This window comes from Triticum aestivum, chromosome 7A (genome assembly GCF_018294505.1).
Source record: "Triticum aestivum cultivar Chinese Spring chromosome 7A, IWGSC CS RefSeq v2.1, whole genome shotgun sequence".
Lineage (NCBI taxonomy): Eukaryota > Viridiplantae > Streptophyta > Magnoliopsida > Poales > Poaceae > Triticum > Triticum aestivum.
The window spans coordinates 303,752,587-303,773,730 of NC_057812.1; the positions used below are offsets into that span (position 1 = coordinate 303,752,587).

Here is a 21,144-nt window from a genome sequence, read left to right on the forward strand (position 1 = left end):
TCCTCCTCCTCCTCTGCATCTTCTTCATTGTCATCCTCATCCTTGTCCTCCTCCTCTGATTCATTCGCATATGTGTCCTCGTCGTCGTCAGCATCTATCGCTGCTTCCATTTCCTCATCTTCTTCTGACTCATCCTCAACAAACTCTTCTTTTTCTTGTATAGTTGACCCCCGTCTCTTTCTTTTTGGAGCACGGCGTGACGCCCCAGTTTGCATTGATGGCTGCTGTACGTAAGGATCAATATCTGGTTCCTCGTCATCGATCTTGGCAACTGCTTCAATGAAGGTGCCAACCTGTTCAGTTACAACCTTGCACAGCTCATTGACCACTTTCGCAATCTTTGCCTTTTTCTGCATCAACACAAAAAAATTCAGTACTGATTCAGCTAGAAAAAAATAAAAAGTAAAAATGTCTGTAACTGACCATGATGTGATAAGCAAAAACGACTAATACACACTTTCTGGCCAACTAAAAACATGATTCTAGCCAACTACACATGCACTATGGTACAAACTAAAAAACATGCATTCTGCCAAAAGTTGATGACAATGGTTGTAAATGAACACTTTGACTGTCCAAAAGAACATGTGCAACTACAGAAGCTTATATGTGCAACTGAACATACATCACAGCCAACTGAATTCGGTATTCTCGCAACTACAAAAGTTATACATGTCCAACTGAATATACATCCTAGCCAATAGAAAAATATTGGTAAGTGGTACAAGTTTCTGTATGCAAAACACTAACCTGCAGATTGTAGGTTATTGGTAACTTGGATGCCATGAATGCTTCAGCTTGCAAAATTCCATCAAACAGTGGTGTCTGCTCCGTGCCTCTATACTCCTCTTTAAGCTGATGTGAAAAAAAAGAAACATACAATAACAAGGTTATCAAAATAGATTTGTGTGTTGAACGAAACCACACATTACAACCTGTGCAACTACAACAAGATACTGGGGTAGACAAATTCAACTATACATATATGCAACTGAACAAAGACACAAAAACTGTGCAACCCACATGGCACCTAAAAAGTTTCTACCAACTGATGCAACACATCTGTGCAACAAGATTAGTAAAATTGTGCAACTTAAAAAAGATGGTGTGCCAATTTAAAATGAATATGTGTGCAGATTGCCAAACTTAAAGCTACAAGCTGTGCAACTACATGCATTGTTGTGCCAACTGATGACAGTTTTCTGTGCAATTTCCAAAAAAGTGACCAGATATCAAAAGAACATAGAAGGAAGACACTGTTGGAAAAAACAAAAAAGAACTCACTTGTAATTTGCCGAACACACCAGGAGAGATAGTATCCTTCTTGATCACCTTGGCAATTAGAGTACTATCCCATGCATTCGATCGTATCGCGCAGTTGCTTACTGGGATGTCATGTACGAGCGCATCAAGGTATAGTATTTGCACCAGACCCAAACAAAAGAAAAAGCCAAGTTCAGTTATTGTTATGAGTATTTCAGCAAACTATAACTACACAGAAAGAACAAGAATAGATGAAAAAAGTGGTCGTTTTCACTAACCATCAAGTGATACAAGCAGCAGCAGACAGTTTGCTTCTCCTGGTCCATGTTCTGGAAAGCTTCGTTAATGTATTCTGCTACAAAGAGGCAGATGTTTGTATTCTTTAGCATTTGATGATCTAGCACAAGTCCATAACACTTTGGGCTGAGCTTCAAGGCCGTGGTTGGTGCTAGAAAAGTGCTGAAGGCAATCGCAAGCCAGGCCATAAAGAATGTGTCATCCGTTCTTCCAGCCATATCCTGAATCATCTTGAGCCATGTAGTGATCTGGGGATGAGAATTTCCAGTTATGTTGAAAGCCTGTCTGAATCTCCTAGTGGCATCCTTGTCAACTAAATATCTGACTTTTTGACCCCTGTTTGGGAGATCAAATACCCTCTGAACACTGTCAGCATCGACACAGATCCTTCCCCTTCTTGGGAAAACCATTTCAGAGGTCTGTGGCTGGTAGGACTGCACTAGGAACTTAGTGAGGTCCGCTGGAAGTGTGTCTGATAAGTTCAATTGCCCCCCGAACAACCTCGAAACTAGCTCTGACTTCTATAGTGGGGATAGAGAGGCGTTGAAATTTGCAAACCGCGCTGGTGATGCCCTTATCCTGCCTGGTTGTGATGGTCACTCCACATCTTCCCCTGCAGCCACCTCAACTCCTTCACCGCTGGCCTGTTGATGAGAAAATGAAAACATTACAGAAACATTAAACACAAGAGAAAAAACAAGAATGAAAAAAAAACTAGCAATCATCATTTGGATCAGTATTAGAATGAGTTATATATTCATAAAATGGATCATGCCAACTAATATGATGTATTTGTGCAACTAATAAAGCTCATGAGGACAACTGCAAGACTGCCAGTGTGCAACCTTCAAAAAAATAAAAAAAGTACGAGACCTGACAGCTACAAAAAGTTCTAGTGGATGTGCAACAATAAGAAATGATATTGCAAACAAGAAAAACAGCAACTAAAAAAAAGGTTTGCAAAAAACTATTCAAATAGATCATAAACACACACAAAAAACCCACATACCTCAGCATCTGCTGCGGAAGATGCGACAGCTTCTCCAGCAACTGCTGCCTGCACAAAAGATGACCACTGATGTCAACTATGAAATATGCCAACTAGTCAACTACAAGATGCCAACTAATGCCAACTAATGTCAACTATATTTAAATCAATATGACTAGAGATGTCAACTACAAAAGGTTGTTATTGATAAACTAAAAACAAAAATAGTGGTGTGAACTGATGCATAATTTCATCACTATCTAAAAAAGCGAGAAAAACACTTATATTCGACATTCTACTTACCCTAGAAAATGACTCAGCTCCCTTACCAAGTGCTGCACGTCTAGTACGCTTTACAACACGGAATTAATCAGCATCCTAAGAAAAAAATTAAAAAACATCAGCACGGGAAAAAACAAAAAAATGTTATATTACCCAAACAAAACCAAAAAAATTGGACTTGTGTCATCAGCATGCCACTTACCTCAACATCCTCTCCCTGCTCAACACTCCGCGCAGGTCGTGGCTGGCGATTAGCAGGACGCTTCGAGTTCCGGCGAAGCGGCTGACTTCCAAAACGTTGATTAAGCAACCAAAAGAAAACATGAAAAAAAAGACATTAGCATACATGCATAAGTTGAAAACAACTCAAAAACAAAAGAAAAAAAGTGAAAAAAATACATCTCCTTTATTGCCATCCACATCTCCTTCTATTATAACCATTTTTGCCCCGCGGCAGGAAATACAACAAAAAAAACATAGTTAGAAGATATGGACAACCAACTACTACAATGATGCAGCCAACTGGGCAGTAAACCTTGTGCAAACTGGACATCAAATAAGCCAACTAACTATTTTATGCCTAGGTATTACTTGCCAACTGTGACAAGTAATACCTAGGCAGAAAAAAGTTAACTAAAGGCAACAAGCTCAGTAAGATAACTTATTCTGAAAAAGCGTCCCTAGTTGCACATGAGGGGAGACACATGAAAACAACCACATCCACAACAAAAGACTTGCACATTGAGAAAAATTAAAATGAAAAATTGACAAGCATTGGTACTAATTTGCACAAATCAAGGGGTCCTAGTTGCACAAAGCAGGAGAATAACACATAAACCACCACAGCCACCACAAGGCTGGTGGATTGGGTAGACTATATTGAAAAACTGGCAAGCATTGGTGCTAAAAATGCACAAACAAGAGTCCCTAGTTGCACACAGCAAAGGGGGGAACAACAAAACCAACTAAGTACAGCAACTGGCACAAGTGTATAACATATGAACAGCCAACTAGTAAAAGTGATGCATCCAACTGAGCAGGAAACTTGTGCAACTGAACACCGTATAGACAACTACCAAGTACAAAAACAGTGAGCCAACTGACCAAAACAACTGCTGCAACTTCAGAGCATATGGACAACCAAGTACTATATGGACGCAGCCAACTGAGGAGAATTTTGTGCAACTAACCACTTGAATCTCTGAACACCAACTACAAAATCAGCCAATGCATTGCACACAAACATTGCGCACATCTAATACAACTTGCAGAATGACTAAGAATCATGAACATATCTCAAATCTCTGTAAAATTAAACGGAACATGAACTAAACAGCCAAATCGCCCTAAAATCGCGCAGCGGGCGCCGTGGACATGCATCCCTTCTACCTAACGACTACCGCGTACCCTGGCCAACTACACGTTGACCTTGGCCAGCCACCCCGTACCGTGAACTACGCCTCCAGCGATTCCCCCCGCGAGGAGAACCACCCGCAAGCCGCCGCCAAACTGAGCACTCCGCCGCGACGCCCCGTTCAGTGGAGAGAATGGCGAGGAGGAAGACGAAGACGGAATGGGGAGAGAGCTCGCTGCGGCGAGGGATTTCAGGCCACCTTGCAGATCCCAACCACCGTTGGGTGCGTGCTACGAGATAGGAGAAGGGAACTCAACGTAACCAGGAAACCGAGGATAAGCAGGGGTAGTTCGCGCCGTTCCCGAACCCTAGAGAGCATTCCCCTCGCATTTCGGAACCATCCGCGCTCCGCAAGATAGAGAGAGGGAGGAGAAGCATGTAGAAGTGGAGGGCGAGCATACCTCCGACAACGAGGAGCATCGGCGATTCCCCGTTGAGGAGAACCACCCGCAAGCCGCCGCCAATCTGAGCACTCCGCCGCGACGCCCCGTTCGGTGGAGTGGATGGCGAGGAGGAAGACGAAGACGGAATGGGGGAGAGAGCACACTGCGGGTGAGGGATTTCAGGCACAGATTTCGAAACCGCCGCCCACGACCCCCACTACTCTCCTCCTCTACCGCTTACAGGTGGGCCCCCCACGTCCGGATGTGGACAAACCGCCCACGACCGCGGTACGCGACCAATCCAGACCAGGTGCCACCTGGCGGATCTGGGCGCGATCGAACGGCCACGAGTCGTCCGCCCGACCCTGTTAGTTGGTGGCCGACCACTTTTTAGATTTTAGGAATCAAAAAAGGATAGCAATGTAGCAACATACTTAGTTTGATGCCACATCAATTCACATGTCCGAAGTTTGATCGTCAAACGAACCAATCTTGAAAATATTTTGTTGTTGAAAAAATATGAAACCGAAGGAATCAAACATAAAAAATAATTCTAAGCAATTAAGAATCTACAGTTGACACATAATCGTGGTGTTAATAGCAGAATGACCATTTTTTAAACAAATTTTAGAACCAAAGACATTAAATGTGAAACTTCTGGCTTCTGAGATAATGGAACTGGGTATTCTCATACTGCTCAAGTACATCCTTACCTTCTCATTTAGGACCTGAAAGTTGAAAAGAACCAAAAAAGAAAGTCAATTTTGTGGTCACTGAAAACATTTACAATGTAAACCAAAAATATAATCTTCCCACGACTACATTACCAGAGAACTTGTATATATTTGAAGGTTTGTCTAGAAGGCAATTAATTAAGTCAATCTGATGGATGGCGTTTTTATCATAAAGTGGGTTTTTTTCAGTCAACAACCGGTAAAAAATGCATCCTATGCTCCAAATGGAAGGTAAATACTACATTTTGGAGGAAATGACATTCCAAACATGTTAAGAAACATTAATATAAACAAATTCCGAGAAATTATTAAAGATGATTTTACTCTTCTTGGAAGCAAATTCATTTATATAGTGTTACAAACATGTCTACACTGTTAACTAAAATGCTAACCAAGTGGCAACTATTCTATACCTTGCAGTTGTGTTTTCTGAAGCTTAGTGATGACAAGGGAACAACACATGTGACAAAAGGAGGGGTCAGGGAGCTTAGGACTGTACATGATAAGCATTCGAAAAATAGTCTTTGATGTAAATACGCAAGAGATTAGAATCTACAATGTTTAAAGATGGTAATTCCAAAAGGAGTAAGAATTCTCCTTGAAACCAGAAACATATGTAGGACATGAGAACTGCACAGATTTTCCATGGTCAACAATTGAGAAGTTTAACGCATGAAAAAACTGCATTACATCTACAGAAGATCTCCATTGATCATGGGGAGACACAGCCAATGTATTGCTAAATGATAAGATGCACTAAATAAATGTTGGTAGAATATGATTTTGGTTTCACATCCATCTTCTGTAAAGTTGCGGCTCCTGTCATCAAATGTTGATGGTGAGACCATGAACTGTGAACGTCCATTACTTTCTTCCTTAATAGCTACACAAAATGTGTAACAGATGAATAGGGGCAGGTTTTACAGCAGGACAAACCAACAGGAACATCTAGCCTACAACCATGTTAGGAACCGGAGAAATATAGCTACTGAAACATATTATTATTTTCAGTCAACTTACATATATAAGGTATAGTTTTTTGCCCCACCCCATCTTTACTAAAATGAAGCCAACAGAAAACAGAAATAAGTTCAGGTCGTGAATGAACACACAACCACACACATCAGGAAGCTACCTACATACGGACCAAAACTACCAGCCAAATTTCGCTAGCTGCTAAGCACCAATACACAAGATTTATCTCATCACTGATTTGAAAAATTATGCTTCTAGCCAGTGATACTGCTCGACAGGGTCTTTGCTCAGCCCAAACCAATAAATGGAGATGCCAAGCTAAATGAGATTTAACATAAAAGTAAAACAACGTCGTACCTCAGAATCAATGACCAAAGACCATAAGCCGGATGGAGATGTAGTAGCACCAATACCCATAAATCTATAAATCCGCTGCTTTGATCTCAAGGTATTTTCTATTTTTTAGAAGTAGAAATCGCATGAAAAGTTACCTGAAAAAGAGCAGCGTAGGAACTTATAGCGAAAGGTGAAGGCATGGCAATCCTGGGCAACATTCATGGTGCTGTTTGAACAACATGTGGGTGCAAGCATGATATTGAAGGTGCTATGCCATTGCATCTATTTAATAAAATGTGCAAAGCTAATTAACCTTGAAAGATCCGCTTGTTGAGTTCATCCTCTACATATCTATACACGCAATTTATATTCAGGTAAAAATCCATTTTTTTAACACTGGAAAAATCATAAAAATTGATTGACTTAAATGCAACATCACAATAAAAAGGATCTAATGAGAAAGAGGAAAAGTGGATCGCTTTGCTTACCTGACGAAGACGGGCAATGAACCCCGCGTCGGCGCGTTGACCATGGCCTTGTGTAGGCTAGCGACGCGGATCTGCGTTCCTACACCCATGCACAGGTTGGAGCTCTCCCATCGCGTCGCAGGTGGGGCTTCAGTAGACGATGTCGTCAGCCTGCTCATAATAATGATTAACTCATGAGCAATTGTCTGAAGTGGATTTCAAAGTTCAGTTTGTACAGAAAAGCCATATAAGTACCTTGGGGGTAAAATCTTCTGTAACATATACTGAATTGAGTTCGGCTCTGATATAGCGAAAGGAGGCTGTGACTCGGTGTACAGATACCTTAAACCTTGGGCGATGCCAATGGCTATTTTCATTCGCCTAAGCCAAGAGAATTGGGTCACTTTCCCATCTAAAGGAAGAAAACAAATGATATCAAATCTACAACACACAGAAAATGCAAACATTTAGTCTGTCATAATGAAACTAAGAGATAGACTTACAGTGTAGGTGCTTGTACAGGGTCCCATTTGATGCGTACTCAAAGACTAACATCCTCGAGAATGGGTCACTCTCTCTGCAATAGCCCAGAAACTTTGCTATGTTCTCATGATTCAACCTTGCCAGATCAACAACCTACAATGTTCATCCCATTTTCTTTATTTATTATTTCAGTTAAAAGTTGTTTCTGAGTCGCAATTTTAGACAAATGAACTACCTTGGTAAAAGAGCTCATGCTGGCTAGTCCAATGACCTTCAAAGGCGCATAATAATATGACAAAAACCTCAGGTCCATCCTTCATTATTCCTCTATAGACTACAGTCTTCGGAGTTGAGCCAATTATGTTGCTAAAATCCTCACGCGCTACTTCAAGTTCCTAGCGACTCAACTTTGGCAAACTTTTCAGCATATCCGAATCTGAGGAAAGCATGAACACAATAGCAATAATATATGTTAGACAAAATAATCAATTTATTTTATAAAGTTAATTCCAACCAATCAGTACTGTTATCTCACCGCTCCAGCTTTTTTATCTACTTCGTGATGATATCCTTACAGAAGGCTTTAGATTGCAACTTCTGGAGGCAGTAACAGCAACAGTGATCACAAAAACAAGCAGGAAAGCACCGGTTGTGATTTCCAAAACAATAAGCCAAGTCGGTTGCTGCGCTTTATCATGCTTATGCTGAGAAGTATTATGTTTTCATTGAAAAAACACTCACTTTTCTTCTGTTTGTAGAAACTGGAGGTTCGTTTTTTAGTCATACTGTCCCAAGACACACCTCAACTTGTATCTTCAAATTCAAGCTTAGCATAGAAAGTGAGAATTATCTAAAAGTTTACAAAGATGATTCACTATCTTACTGAGCTTCTAGGATAATCCTGCTAGTACAACTGTAACAGTTGCAATAATAATTTCACTATCTTATTGTGTTATCAATTGATGAGAAATTGGCACAACTTCTAGGATAATCCTGCTAGTATAACTGTAACAGTTACAATAATAATTTGACTATGTTCCTGCGTTATCAATTGATGAAAAATTGGCACAGCTTCTAGGATAATCCTGCTAGTACAACTGTTACAGTTACAATAATAATCTTGGTTTTTTCATTTGAATAAAAGAACACAAACCATCATGAGGCCCCTATGAAATCAGCGCAACCATGATTCTGATCTTTTTTTGCGTGGACCATGATTTTGATATGCTATAAGATTTATCCTTAAGTTATTCAGACCTCTCGAGTGGAAAAACTCCTAGCAAAACCATGTATGCGTGAAAGAAACATCAACAGTTAGTATTGTCTAGATATAATCATGGGAAGAACGTATAGAATTAATAAAGTCTGAAATCAATCAATCAAGCGTGGGGAATTTACATGGTTGCTAGCTAGCTAGCATGGGCCATTAGCCAATGGAACACGTACCCAAGGATTCAGTCAGGCATGATGTATGGTAGTTTCATGCACATCTGGTTGGCTTGCTTCATCGTCGTTGCCGGCTAGTACGTGTGCATCTGGTCAGCTTGCTTCTTCGTAGTTCTACAACAGTACATTGCTCTGAAGTGGATTTGAGTTTCCCTCGCTCCCTCCCGATCCTCCCGCGGAGAGGCGCTCCTCACGCGCGAGACCAGTGCCCTCGCACCGCTGCACCCCTGCCGCACCCTTCCTTCTTCCCCGTCCTTCTCCTACCTTTCCTCCTCCCTGTATCCTCCTTTGTCTCTCTTTTCTACCAGAAAAATTGAAGCCCCGCCATGACCTTGGAGCTCTCCTTGCCAGCCATGGAGGCCCTCCTCCACCTGCAAGGACTTCACGCCGCCACGCCGGATCCCTCCTCCTGCGTCCGCTGGATCCCGCCGCCGCCGTTCTACACCGAGCAGACACATCGTCCCCGGCCCCTCGAGCCGCCACGTTGACCTGATCCAGAAGCCGGTCTCGAGCGCCGCAGAGGGGGCGGCGAGCGGGCAGAGGTGCGACAGCGACGACGGGCGAGTTGAGGCCGGCCATGGCGGCAAGTGGTGCGGCGGCGGCTAGGGGGATTTGGCTAGGGGCACAAGGACGTCGAGGCAAGGAGACGGACGGGTATTTTTTTCCAGCGAACCGTTTTTTCTTTAAAGATTAATGATGGATTGCGGGTTAAATTAAAAAATCACAGGGGCTTTGCTGCAAAAGCATCGCGACGGTGAACCTTACAAAGTCAATCCCTTCATTATTACTAGCAAAAATGCCCGTGCGTTGCAACAGAAAAAAAAATATAAATACAGTAAGGATTGTATGTGTAAACATAACTTCCAGTGTGTTACAATGAGAGAAATTAAAATTGTCTCAAATTTGGTAAGGACAGTAAGTGCAAGCAACACATCACATGCCATCCGTTGTAACTGAAGAAAAAATTAGCGCAGGTTTAGTAAGAATTGTATATTCAAATACAGCGAGGAAAAAATGCCACAATTAAAATCCCCCGCTGCTACTAAAAATCCATGCAGTCCCACACTATTGGGGTTAATTAATCCTCAAATTGCTGTCTCCTCCTTTAGTTAGGTCCTTCGATGCTATTAGTGCGATTCACATTTCCTTTAATTTTTTCATGTGATCAGTGCCCAATCAATCGGGTGCAGCTTCCTTCTTTAGGAATGCATGGCAGCCCCTCAATCCCAGGAATCATACTATAAAAAAGAAGCTACAATCAAGAATGAAGGGGGGAAAGTGTGAAACTTTTCTTAAAAAATGTTGAATTTACTTGCTTGATTTTTTGTTAAAAATCAAATTAATAAAGCAATGTCTTCAAAGTAAAATAACACAACATTAGATTTCCCAATGATTAATTTCAGCGTATCAATTGCACTAATTACCACGCATGTATACGCCTCTTTCTTCCCTTGCTCATGCAGTCATGCTCGTGCATCAACAGTCCTCAGCCATGACAATTTCGTATTTTTGACCTATTGGCAATGGCATGTCGTGCAAACTATCATCTTAATTAGGCTGGTCATAGTGAGGAGTAACTTAGACTAGTGTCAGATGCATGACACTAGTCTAAGTTACTATCTTTATAATGGAAAGTAACATAATAATAGTGTTATAGATGGCTTTATTTATTAGCTTGTAGATTTATTTTGTCTTGGGAAGCGCTATGTTACAGTAACATATTATGTTACTACCTCAGAAAAAAAAATTGATGTGCGCTAAGTTACTCCCACTATGACTAGCATTAGAAGCCAATCAGCCACGCAGATTTAATTTCCGACAACCCGCTTTTAATTAGCCACGCAAATTTATCCCACAATCCGGGTTTTAATGACGCCCAGCCATGCAAATTTAATCTACTACCACTATAAAAGGAAGAGAGGGGCAGATCCAAACAATCATATCCATCCATCATCAAAATCTAATGGCCCTTAATCATTATGTGTTTAACGCTACCAACCACGCAATAAGCCACAGTCGATCGATAGTAATCTGCCCTGCAGTAAAAAAAATAAAGAAAATCGCCCGCCCGCACGACCTCCTCCTTCTCCCGCACGACCTCCTTATCCTCCCGCAGCCGGAGCCACGGGAAGCGGCCGCGGGTCGCCGGGAGCCTCCCCAGCCGCGGGAGCCCGCCCCCGCCGCCGGAGCCGCCCCGCCGCGCCCTTCGCCGCCCCTCATCCTCGGCGGCGAGAGGCACGCAGGAGCCGCCGCCAGGGACGTGGACGTGTGCGGGCCAACCACCGGCGTACGAGGCCGCGCCTGAGCCTGCGGCGCGGCGGCGCGGAGCCCTCCGCCGCCAGTTCCCTGCCGGTTCGAGATCGCCACCGGTCCCCTCCGTGCCGTCATCGTCCTTCCTGCTACCAGCTCCGTCCTCCGCCCTATCTCCGCGGCAATGTTCTGCTCCATCCATCGGTAAGTAGCGACCATGTCGTCTCTCTCCGTTTCAATTCCTATAGTATTTTTCCCATGATGTTTCTTATCGATGCTGAAACTCAGGCGACTATGACCACTGTGTTTCTTTTTCCTGAATGACCATGATTTTCATTAGTTGTAACTGGTAAAGTAAGGCGTGGCTGTTTGCTTCGGCCAAATCCAGCTCCATTATCAAATGAAATGTTAGGAGAAAGTAAGTTGGTAGCACTTCTCTTTTTCGAGAAGAGCTGGCATGATGGACAGGAGCGCTCTTTTGGTTTTGCTTAGCTGTTGGATAAAATGATCACCCAGTCAGTCATGGACTCATGGCCAGGTTAAATGTATTCAGCTGTATAATACTCATATGGTCAGACTGCTTTCTTCTGTCTTATAGTTTTCTGAAGACATCCAACGGCCTTTGTACTGATTTATGTAGTTGTTGTTGCTAATGCTGTTGTACATACTACGTAATGTTATAATGGTGTTAAATTCTGAAATTCAAGCCTCCCATTGTATGTGGCTGAAGTGCTAAATTATCTCTTTTTCTTCTTACTATTCCAGGCGCAAACAACCTATAGAGTCAAGGAGTAGAATACCAAAATACGAGCTGCAAAAGTGACTCAAATTCCTCTTCCCTCACAAGTAACTACACTGGTAATTGTCCATGTGTGGATCTGGTTGACATGACCATATTTTTTGATGTTTGCCATTCAATTTTAACTACAATATTGTTTCTAGATAAGATATTGTTTTATGTATTATCATGGGTGCATTTTGTTAAGTTTCGTGCACAAGTTGTTGATATTTACACAATATTGTGTGTCCTATGAATACATGGTTGTGGCTATCATTAAGAGTATTCTGCTTCTGAAGTATTATTTTTCTTCTACGTTAGTTATTTGATTCTTGGGAGTTTGACAATTTCAGAGGTGGAGGCTGGCCTGCAGCTTGTGTGCGCGGAGGAGAAGCACACTTCACCGACAAGTTGTTCCCGCTATCCTCGCTGCCACTGCCAGTGACGGAACTTGGTGGTGAGCCTCTTCTCGCCCCCTCTCAGTTCTTCCCTTTTGATCTGGATGATTTGTTCATGTTGTTAGTGTTTAAAAATATCTTTCGTTGTTCTAGCTGATAATCTTGTTGGTCGCTGTCAGTGTGGTGCATATACACCTAGGCTTTAAGTTGTTGTGATTTTCCTATAAAATGTTGTTGAGGGCATGGAACTGAAATTGACATCAGAAATAGACTTGTTAAGTTTTTGTGTTGCCACCAAACAAAAGCAGGTATATAATCTACAAACCAGCATAGTCGACCAGTGTGATTTCATAAATATGTATACTTCTACAAAATGGAGTAGGAACATGCAGCTAAATTTACGATCATCAATTTTTCAGTTTTTTATAACTTGTGTTCTGAAGCAGTTTGTTTTCTTCAATTACATGATTTAGTAAAATAACATATGGCCAGTTCATTCCAAGTGTTGTTGATTGTAGCATATTTCGGCCTTATCTTCTAACATACTTCATGGTTTCATTAGTGGACAACATGCTGGAAAGAGAGTGTTCATCCCTATGATCCCTTTGGCGCCCTCGGAGGACATTTCACTTCCTTTCAAGTTGAAGAGGAAACAGTTCCCTGGATCGATCCTGGAGAGCCCCTTCCGTAACCAAGTCCCCTCCCCACTCGGAGTCCTCCGCCACTGACGCACGGGTAAGCGCCAGAGATGCGGTGCATCCACGCGGTTCAACGAGCTGCCGCTGTCGTAGATAACCAAGACGTACACGGAGATAAGCAAGATTCAGTGTGATGCACTGCCCCCATGCGCTCTGAGGGTGCGATGTCCCCGACGTGTCCAAGACAAGGTCCAGGAAGACCCTCGCCTTCGTTATCCTGGTAAAGTTTTGCTGTTATTTTACTCCCCCAATTCCACTTACAGGGGAACAAAGAGTAAGAGTAATCCTGGGGATAATGGTATTTTCATTTGTGCTTCTAATTAATAGTATTACTGTCAGCTCCATCCTTAGAGCAATTGACGAAAATGACTATATCACCTAGATTGATAGACAATAATTATGCACAAACATGGCAATGTCCACAAAACAACTGCCGCTGCATTGCTAAGATGCAGCTTGATTTGGCCTCAATATTTTGATTTTTGAGTATTACTTTCTTCCACTCCTCTGCAAAATACTCCTATGTTCTAGCTTCTCAAGCCTCTACTCTCAACCAGTCCAGTTGTCCAGGTGTTTTTTTTTATAAATATTGATTTTGTTTCCTTTATCTATCGGTTTCAATTCTGTATCCGCCGTTCTCAGGATAACTGTGTGATGTTGCCATGGGATCCAAAATAACTATTTTTTACTAAAGCTACAGACTTAAGCAGTTTCTACCATGTGTACTGTATTTTGAGTTAAACCTGAACGGCTTTCGTCGCATGATACACCACAGTGCTTTCATGTTTTTAGGAGGGTAGTTCTTCCCTGTGTTATGAATATGATTACTATGGTGTCACTGTACATTTCTTATATGGTTAGTTCTTAATTTTCTTCATTATTCCAAACATGTGTACCCACTAGGATTTCATTTTTTATTATTTACCTTCAAGCAGTATATATTACTGTTGTTTGTTGTCCACCTTGATCCTTCGCTGATATTTTTCCTAGGAAACTTCACATGGAATTAGGATCAGTTAATAAGATTCTGGTATATTCTCAATTTTTCTTGCTTTATGCATGAACCTATCATCAAGATTTGGATCTCTTATATGTGCCTTTGCTGCTGTAGATTTGTTGGTGTTGATTTGCAGTAAGAGGAAATGTACTATTGTTCTCATCAATTTCTTTCATACCATGTGTATGGTTAGTTCTTAATATTCTTCATTATTCAAAATACTTGTACCCACTAGGATTCATTTATTATTTTTTACCGTCAAGCACTATATATATTACTGTTGTTTGTTGTATACCTTGATCCTTCGCTGATGTTTTTCCTAGGCAACTTCACATGGAATTAGGATCACTTAATAAGATTCTGGTATATTCTGCAAATTTTCTTGCTTTATGCATGAACCTATCATCAAGAATTGGATCTCTTATATGTGCATGTGCTGATGTATATTGGTTGGGTGTTGATTTGCAGTAAGAGGAAATGTACTATTGTTCTCATCAATTTCTTTCATATCATCTTATAAAAATATGTTGTTTAAATATGAAGAGGTGGATAAGTTTTTGGCTTTAGTTACTGAATATCCAGATCCGGCTTGCTTCTCAGCTATGGCCTACATTTAGAAGAAATATGTTGTTTAAATATGAAGAGGTGGATAAGTTTCTGGCTTTAGTTACTGAATATCCGGATCCTGCTTGCTTCTCAGCCATGGCTTACATTTAGAGAAGACATGTTCATATGTAAGAGATTTAAGGTCAATGATCTCCCCCTATTGTAATGCTCATCATCTTAATTCAGACATTGCTATATATACGCACCATGGTTCATGACTGTACTTTTTTCTTACGTGTTTACGAAGTTTGTCAGTATTATTATGCAGAGATAACCTGTCATGGTTCTACGTTGATGTGTTCTTTCATTTGTCAATTTCTTTTGCTTTGAAGCAATGTTGATTGCCTCAAAGAATGGTTCCGCGTGGCTTACACGCTTATACCTACTTGAATGTTAAATTTTATTAGCAAATTCATCGAGAACAATGCCAACATTTTACGTCTTGCTACATGAAGCTATGTACTGCAGGGTACAACAGTGTCAACATTTCCGGTGCTCATTGACAATAAGATTGAAGATGTATTTTCTTGATTGGAAATATTATACCTCAAATTTAATTCAATCGTGGATACAATGACAACTTTATGCCCTGAATAACAAGTGATTATGTGAGTGTAGGAATTAGGACTGGTGACAACAACATGTGGAGTGGCACAACAAGTGGTGTTGTGGAGTACCGAAGCAAGGGTAGTCAGGTAAATCCAACGGCGTGCACGTTTCGATCGCCGACTGCGATCGCCCTATTTGGACAAAGGGCACATTGGTTCATAAAACAACCAACACGTCTTTATGATTTAAATTTGAATTATGATAGAAATATTTCTGTTTCATAATCGAGACGTGTGTTACACGTACATGCTTACTAGTTTCCCACAAACTGCTTTTCATCAGCCACGCGGATTTACTACAATCCCGCTTTTAGTGGAGCCATGCAGATATCACAATCCCGCATGTGCAGCCATCAGTATTAATTTTCAGGAGTCAATTATTCCCTTTGTTTCCCACCGGGACCAACACATCTCTCTCTTTCGTGATTTTGGAGGCCGCCTATTGATACTCGAAATAGTAAATCGTAAACATATAAAGCTGATGATTTTTTTTATAAAGGGGTGAAGTGGTACAATTTAATACGTACATGAATCCTCTCTCAGCAAAAGCATAAGCTGGTCCGTAGGAATCGTGAGATTGTGAGTTCGAATCTCATACGAAGGAGGAATAACATTGGCCTGAAACATTTTTGCCGATGAATGTCAGGCCCAACAGCTGGCCCAAATGACGTGGCTGAGGATTTCAGGACCGCTCGCAGGCCAGTCCCTGGGCTGCGGGAATAGACACGTGCCACATAAAAACGAAACGGTTTTATTGGTCGTATATATAGGGGATCTTCGAATTAGTACCACCTCACTTATTTTACGATTTTATCTATACAAACCATAAAAGCGTATTATGACTTGAAAAGAAAGCGTATTATATCCGGTTGGGCCAGGTTGACTTGGGCTTTTATGCCTGTGCTTGCTTCTATCGTACGTTTTCTGTCCAGAGGGTTTTCTCACGTAGGACGAAGTTTCTAAAAAAAATGTAGGACGAAGTTATTATATCCCTAAAATAAAGTAGGGCCAAGTTGCACTACAATACGTGGGCATGATTTCTTATGATGCAAGATATGAGATACTCCTTCTATATATAAAAATACAGGTACGGCACGGCAACAGCCACCCACGACCGTGTATCATGAAGGAATTCACCTTACTGTGATGCAATCTCGCTCCCTCCGTCGTCTATACTATATATAGCCATACTACTTTCCCCGTCAAAACCTAGGTGCCGCTGCAACATCCGGTATACCTTGCCTGGTCCGTCGTGGAGGACACGGATGAGGCGGACTAATCATCCAACATGAATCTCCAGCGGCGATGCCGTTCCACGGCAAGCGCAAGCGACGACAGAATCATCTCTAGGTGCCTGATCAAGATGCTTCTCGGATGGTATGTCGAGGACTTCGTCCTGGTCATACCATAGGCTGCGTCCGGCCGTGACATGGATGACTAACAGTCCGTGTCGCTGTCCTCCGATCTCAAGCGAGTCGCCCTACCAACGAAGTCCGCGCCTTTCTCCATCCTGTGGATCGTATCCAGCCACCCCCACCCTCCCCTTCTTCCTCCACGCCCTATGCCGACGCTCAAGGTCACCGCGTGCTCAGTGTGCCTTTTCTTTTTGCTCCACATGTCGTGTGTTGCGTGCTTACTTGGCTCGTGCGTGCGTGATGACAGAAAGCATGGCTTACTGTGCATCACTTCGTGACGTTGATTCTGTGCTACTGCGGCTGATTGGTGCTGATTTATGCGGGTCCTTGGTACTTCCCTATGCAATAGGTAGATAGAAAGATGATCAGCATATTTATAAAATTCTTGCAAATTGAACTGACTATTTGTTATCTCTTCTCTAATATTTCTCTAGACCAGAATATCTTTCTTTTTTTGCGTGTAAGATCAGAATTCCTTTGTGCTCTCTATTGCAAAATTGCTCAATATACAATTGATTCCATGGTCCCTATGCCGTACAATTTTTAGACTTACATGCATGTGTCGCTTTCAATTGCAGAGAAGATATTACCATTATTTTCAAAAAAAATAGAAAGTAGGATTTCAACGCCCATGATCCATCTGAGGTATCCCGTTGTACAACATGAGTACTAAATTATTTATGATCAGATCATAAATAGCCTTGAAGTAGCACGTCCCTTGCTTTTGTAATTCTCAACATGGACTTTTGCTTGACAATCTGGTCAAGATTTCTGTGGTAGTAACTATATGATTGGTATTTACATGTTGTTCGTTTTATCCATTCAGTAATTCTTTTGCTCCAGAACAACTAACTTTGTTGAAATACAAATCACAGACTATCGAATTCATTTGTTTGTGGAAAAACCAATATATTTTTTGTCTCCTGCAGGAGCCTAAGGTCGATTTTAAGCAATACTCGGGGTGTGTTGACAATTGAGGAACATTGTTGTGAACCATAGAGTTTGACATTTTGTTTGAAATCTAGGAAGTGCTTTCGACTAAGAATCTATTTTTTAAGGTATGCGCGTTGGATCAAAGATAATCGGCTCAGTTATATTTTTAACACATTCAAGTGCAAGTGCAATCAATATATAAGTTATTTTGTGACAATGTGCTTCCATAGATCTTTGTAAACATTAAATTGTTCATGAGCCGTTATATTTTGTTCATAAAATTAAGAAGAAAGTGTATTGTGACGGTGAACCCACGAAGCGTATTGTGACGGTGAACCCACCAAAAATCTTTTGCAATATATAATAGCACAAAAGGGCCCGTGCATTGCAACGGGAGAAAAAAAATCATAAACTTCAATGGGCATGACAACATTTTGCTGCATCACCGATAACATTTTGGCGACCATTTTGTTCAATTTCATTAATAATTCGTAATAAACAAAAATTTAAAAATAATGAGTATTTTTTGATTTCCCAAACATTTGTTTTAAAAATTGCAAACATGTTTTGAATATGCGACACAATCATTTTATGCTTTATTCAAAAATTTACTTAAAAGTTCTTTTTAAATTTTTTGGTGGTTTTTTTAAGTACCAAATTATTTAAAGGAGAAAAAACGATAATGGAAAAGAAAAAATAAAAATAAGAAAACAAAATTTAAAAACGGATCGCCCACACATGGGCCGGCCCTAATTGGAGCGCTGTGTCTTCTCGTTGCGTGCAGAGCGCAGTATAGGAGATCACTACTGCGTGGGATGGCCCAGGCAGGGGATTCCCTAGTGTGAAATGTTTTTTGTCAACTTATAAATGGCATTGGTGGATAGTATTTTATAAGTTTGGAAGCAATTGATGACTTTAATAATAATAATTATTATTATTATAGCTCATATGCCGTGCATTGCAAGAAGATCAAAAAAAATAGCATGTCCATCAAAACATCATGATAGCATTCAGACGCTGCCAGCTAGTAGCTACAAGAAGGTCCATGTCCATATCTAGAAGAAATGTATAATCATGAAACGACCTTGCAATGACATGCGTCCGACCTATAGCATCGCCAGTCATCCTTGCAACTTCCATGTGGTCGCCTTTACAGTGGTTTTCATCCAACTGGTAGGACAAACGACCATCCTTCCAGCGTCCATGTAATAATTTTGCAGCACTTTGGTCCGAATTGCCAATAGAAAAAAGGACAGCGGAGACTGATGTTACATTGACGTGTTTCTAGCTAGACGCAGTGGGCACTCGACCTTACAGCGACGCGTGCCACTTGCAGTGTAGTGTTTGCCGTTTGAAGCAGCGAAATTTAAGCGAAGTTGCACGTAGATCAAGAAGGTATATTTTCAAAAAAATATATAGCAGGAAAAATGCCGAGAAATGAAAAGATTTACGTTTGCAGCTCCAGACCAAATGCTTGCAGTACTTAAAGAAGGACGTGCATGAAAAAAAGAGCTACCGAGCATGCCACGCATATCATCATACGCCAGAAGTTGCAATCATTATCAGGGTTAGTTTTTTTAGACAAATAACCTGGGTTTTTTTGGGGGAAAGACAAAGAACCTGGGTGAGCTGGTTCGGGGCGTGGAGACTACATTCCCACGCTGCTGATTTTTGGATCGTAATCCAATGAAGTCTGGGAGGAGGCCCATCAGCATATATCAGCCCAATATATGGCTAGCGTGCGAAGTTGGAGGTACGACGTAGCACAAAGCAGCGATTGAGTTGTTTTTTAGCAGAATTAGTACCACCTCGCGTATATGTTTTAAATTCGAATTGAAAACGTAAATTCACAGGAAGAAAGTGTATTGTGTGAACCCACGGAGTCAATCCGTGCTTTATATTAGGGATAGAAAATATATATAGGGTCGCGCTATTCATCACCCTGAGTGAGGAATAGTTATTTCTCACCCTAGCCTGCCCATGTACCCAGCGTAACAGTCTGCATCCACGGCAAGAACAGAAGGTTAGTGAGGTAAACTTACGGTCTTTACAATTGGTCTTGCGCCACGGTGAGGGAAGGGATGTAAGGTAAGATTTGGTTGCATGTAAAGTAATATTACGTCTTAAAAAAGTTTGCGCCATAAAATTACTGCAGGGTCGTCGCTCGGTCGGCCGATCCGACATGAGGAAGCGCCTCTATGGTAGTCCCAGTCCGGCAAGGGTGTGGACTTTCATGGAAGATCCTGTTAAGCGCAAGTAGACGCGGCGGCGGCCAGAGAGCTCACTCCGGCGAGGTGCAGGCGCCTCCCTCTGGACTGGAGTATCCCGCCACACACGAGAAGGTCGCGGTGGGAGCGCCACTAGGTCACGGATGATGCATGCATCCTGATTTTTTTAGTCTTTTCCCTCTCTATTTATAGTGGAGTTGTTCATGAGGAACCATGGATTTGATGCACTGAAAAGCTCATTTTGGAAGAAAAAATTTGGAAGTATCATTTCTGGAATTGCATCCTCAGTTATCCCAAAAATATTCTATCTTCTTTCTGAATGTTGACCGAAATTTCCGGCTGTAGAAATGTCACCAAAACTGTGTTTATGACAAACATTGTACGTGCTCTCTCAGCTTCAGTATCGAACGCATGTAACTGAATTTTGTTATATAGACAACACATTTGGTTTCTTTCAGCTTATAATGTCAGTGCTAGTCTTTGTGAATCAATCCATATACTTCCGTCTAGCTCTAGCAAACTACATGTGTAAATCATAATTTATTTTATACTGATCAGTCCATCAAGTCTTGGTTCTGAAATGCTGTTTGATCATACAAGCAAAGGAAAAATATGTAATGGAGGTAATGAATATTTAATTATTTACACCAATAGACTCAGTTAATCACCTAGTATGACCAACCTGTATAGCAAAATCTCTAAGGACGGGTTACATGAGGCAACAACAAAGAGAAGGGTCAGTCCTGTGAGAGATCTTCATATTTCTATGCTGGCTATTGGTTCCCATCATGTCATCTTTTGCTTATGCATCATGTACTTGAGCAACCAAACATCTAATGTTCACTTAGAATATTTTGTACTGAGTAGGATCAATAATTACAATAATAAAGCGATCACATTTGCCTTCTTGGAAGATCCAATGAAGTAACAAGGCAAATCTCACCAATTGATGTTTCTTAAAATACATGCCCTGGTACTGTGTAATGTTGCTAATAGCTTACGGTGACTGAGAACAGGTGGCATCACACAGGATGATCATGTCTAGGTTTGGATTGAAGAAGTGAGGCGCCCATTCTCTTCGGAGTTTTGGTTTTTTTCTGTACTATATTATAACATTTTTAGTAGCACCATGCATATGAGTTTTACACTCAAATAACGACATTAG

General features: G+C 41.3%; 2 protein-coding genes and 2 long non-coding RNA genes across 7 annotated transcripts; 2 read left to right on the forward strand and 2 right to left on the reverse strand.

Moving 5' to 3' along the window:
* Nucleotides 1-69: 69 nt before the first annotated feature.
* On the reverse strand, nt 70-3,253 carry LOC123154564 (uncharacterized). Its single transcript, XR_006476907.1, has 7 exons — nt 3,033-3,253; nt 2,852-2,926; nt 2,570-2,617; nt 1,542-2,204; nt 1,285-1,385; nt 751-855; nt 70-350 (listed from the first exon to the last, which is right to left on the reverse strand). It is a non-coding gene; the product is annotated as an uncharacterized lncRNA (long non-coding RNA).
* Nucleotides 3,254-5,158: 1,905 nt separating this feature from the next.
* On the reverse strand, nt 5,159-9,727 carry LOC123153400 (probable LRR receptor-like serine/threonine-protein kinase At1g63430). Of its 4 annotated transcripts, none has more exons than XR_006476473.1 (7): nt 9,069-9,727; nt 7,858-8,058; nt 7,643-7,775; nt 7,395-7,551; nt 7,161-7,310; nt 6,694-6,827; nt 5,159-5,355 (listed from the first exon to the last, which is right to left on the reverse strand). XR_006476473.1 is itself a non-coding variant. In XM_044572541.1 (7 exons), exons 3-7 carry the CDS (start codon nt 7,933-7,935, stop codon nt 6,824-6,826), a joined length of 522 nt encoding a protein of 173 aa, XP_044428476.1. In that variant the 5' UTR covers nt 7,936-8,058; nt 8,158-8,219; nt 9,069-9,727; the 3' UTR covers nt 5,159-6,823. The 4 variants fall into 4 exon arrangements, 2 of the variants coding, with proteins under 2 accessions (XP_044428476.1, XP_044428475.1); XR_006476472.1 differs by having other exon boundaries at nt 5,159-6,244; XM_044572541.1 differs by adding an exon at nt 8,158-8,219 and having other exon boundaries at nt 5,159-6,827.
* On the forward strand, nt 9,395-12,182 carry LOC123153309 (uncharacterized). The gene is made up of 3 exons (XM_044572495.1): nt 9,395-9,551; nt 11,185-11,522; nt 12,084-12,182. The coding sequence occupies exons 1-3, from the start codon at nt 9,395-9,397 to the stop codon at nt 12,111-12,113; spliced, it is 525 nt and encodes a 174-aa protein (XP_044428430.1). The 3' UTR covers nt 12,114-12,182.
* Nucleotides 12,183-12,469: 287 nt separating this feature from the next.
* On the forward strand, nt 12,470-15,545 carry LOC123150279 (uncharacterized). The gene is made up of 3 exons (XR_006475026.1): nt 12,470-12,553; nt 13,057-13,412; nt 15,414-15,545. It is a non-coding gene; the product is annotated as an uncharacterized lncRNA (long non-coding RNA).
* Nucleotides 15,546-21,144: the final 5,599 nt, after the last annotated feature.

What these genes read in the sequence shown, in the direction of transcription:
- LOC123153309 (XM_044572495.1), top strand. Translation starts at nt 9,395, where the DNA reads ATGACCTTGGAGCTCTCCTTGCCAGCCATGGAGGCCCTCCTCCACCTG. An exon ending in CCGGCCCCTCGAGCCGCCAC is followed by an intron (nt 9,552 to 11,184) that starts GTTGACCTGATC and finishes ATCCTCCCGCAG; the next exon opens with CCGGAGCCACGGGAAGCGGC. An exon ending in ATGTTCTGCTCCATCCATCG is followed by an intron (nt 11,523 to 12,083) that starts GTAAGTAGCGAC and finishes TTACTATTCCAG; the next exon opens with GCGCAAACAACCTATAGAGT.
- LOC123153400 (XM_044572540.1), bottom strand. Translation starts at nt 7,935, where the DNA reads ATGGACCTGAGGTTTTTGTCATATTATTATGCGCCTTTGAAGGTCATT. An exon ending in GCATGAGCTCTTTTACCAAG is followed by an intron (nt 7,776 to 7,857) that starts GTAGTTCATTTG and finishes TGAACATTGTAG; the next exon opens with GTTGTTGATCTGGCAAGGTT. An exon ending in CAGAAGATTTTACCCCCAAG is followed by an intron (nt 7,311 to 7,394) that starts GTACTTATATGG and finishes TATTATGAGCAG; the next exon opens with GCTGACGACATCGTCTACTG.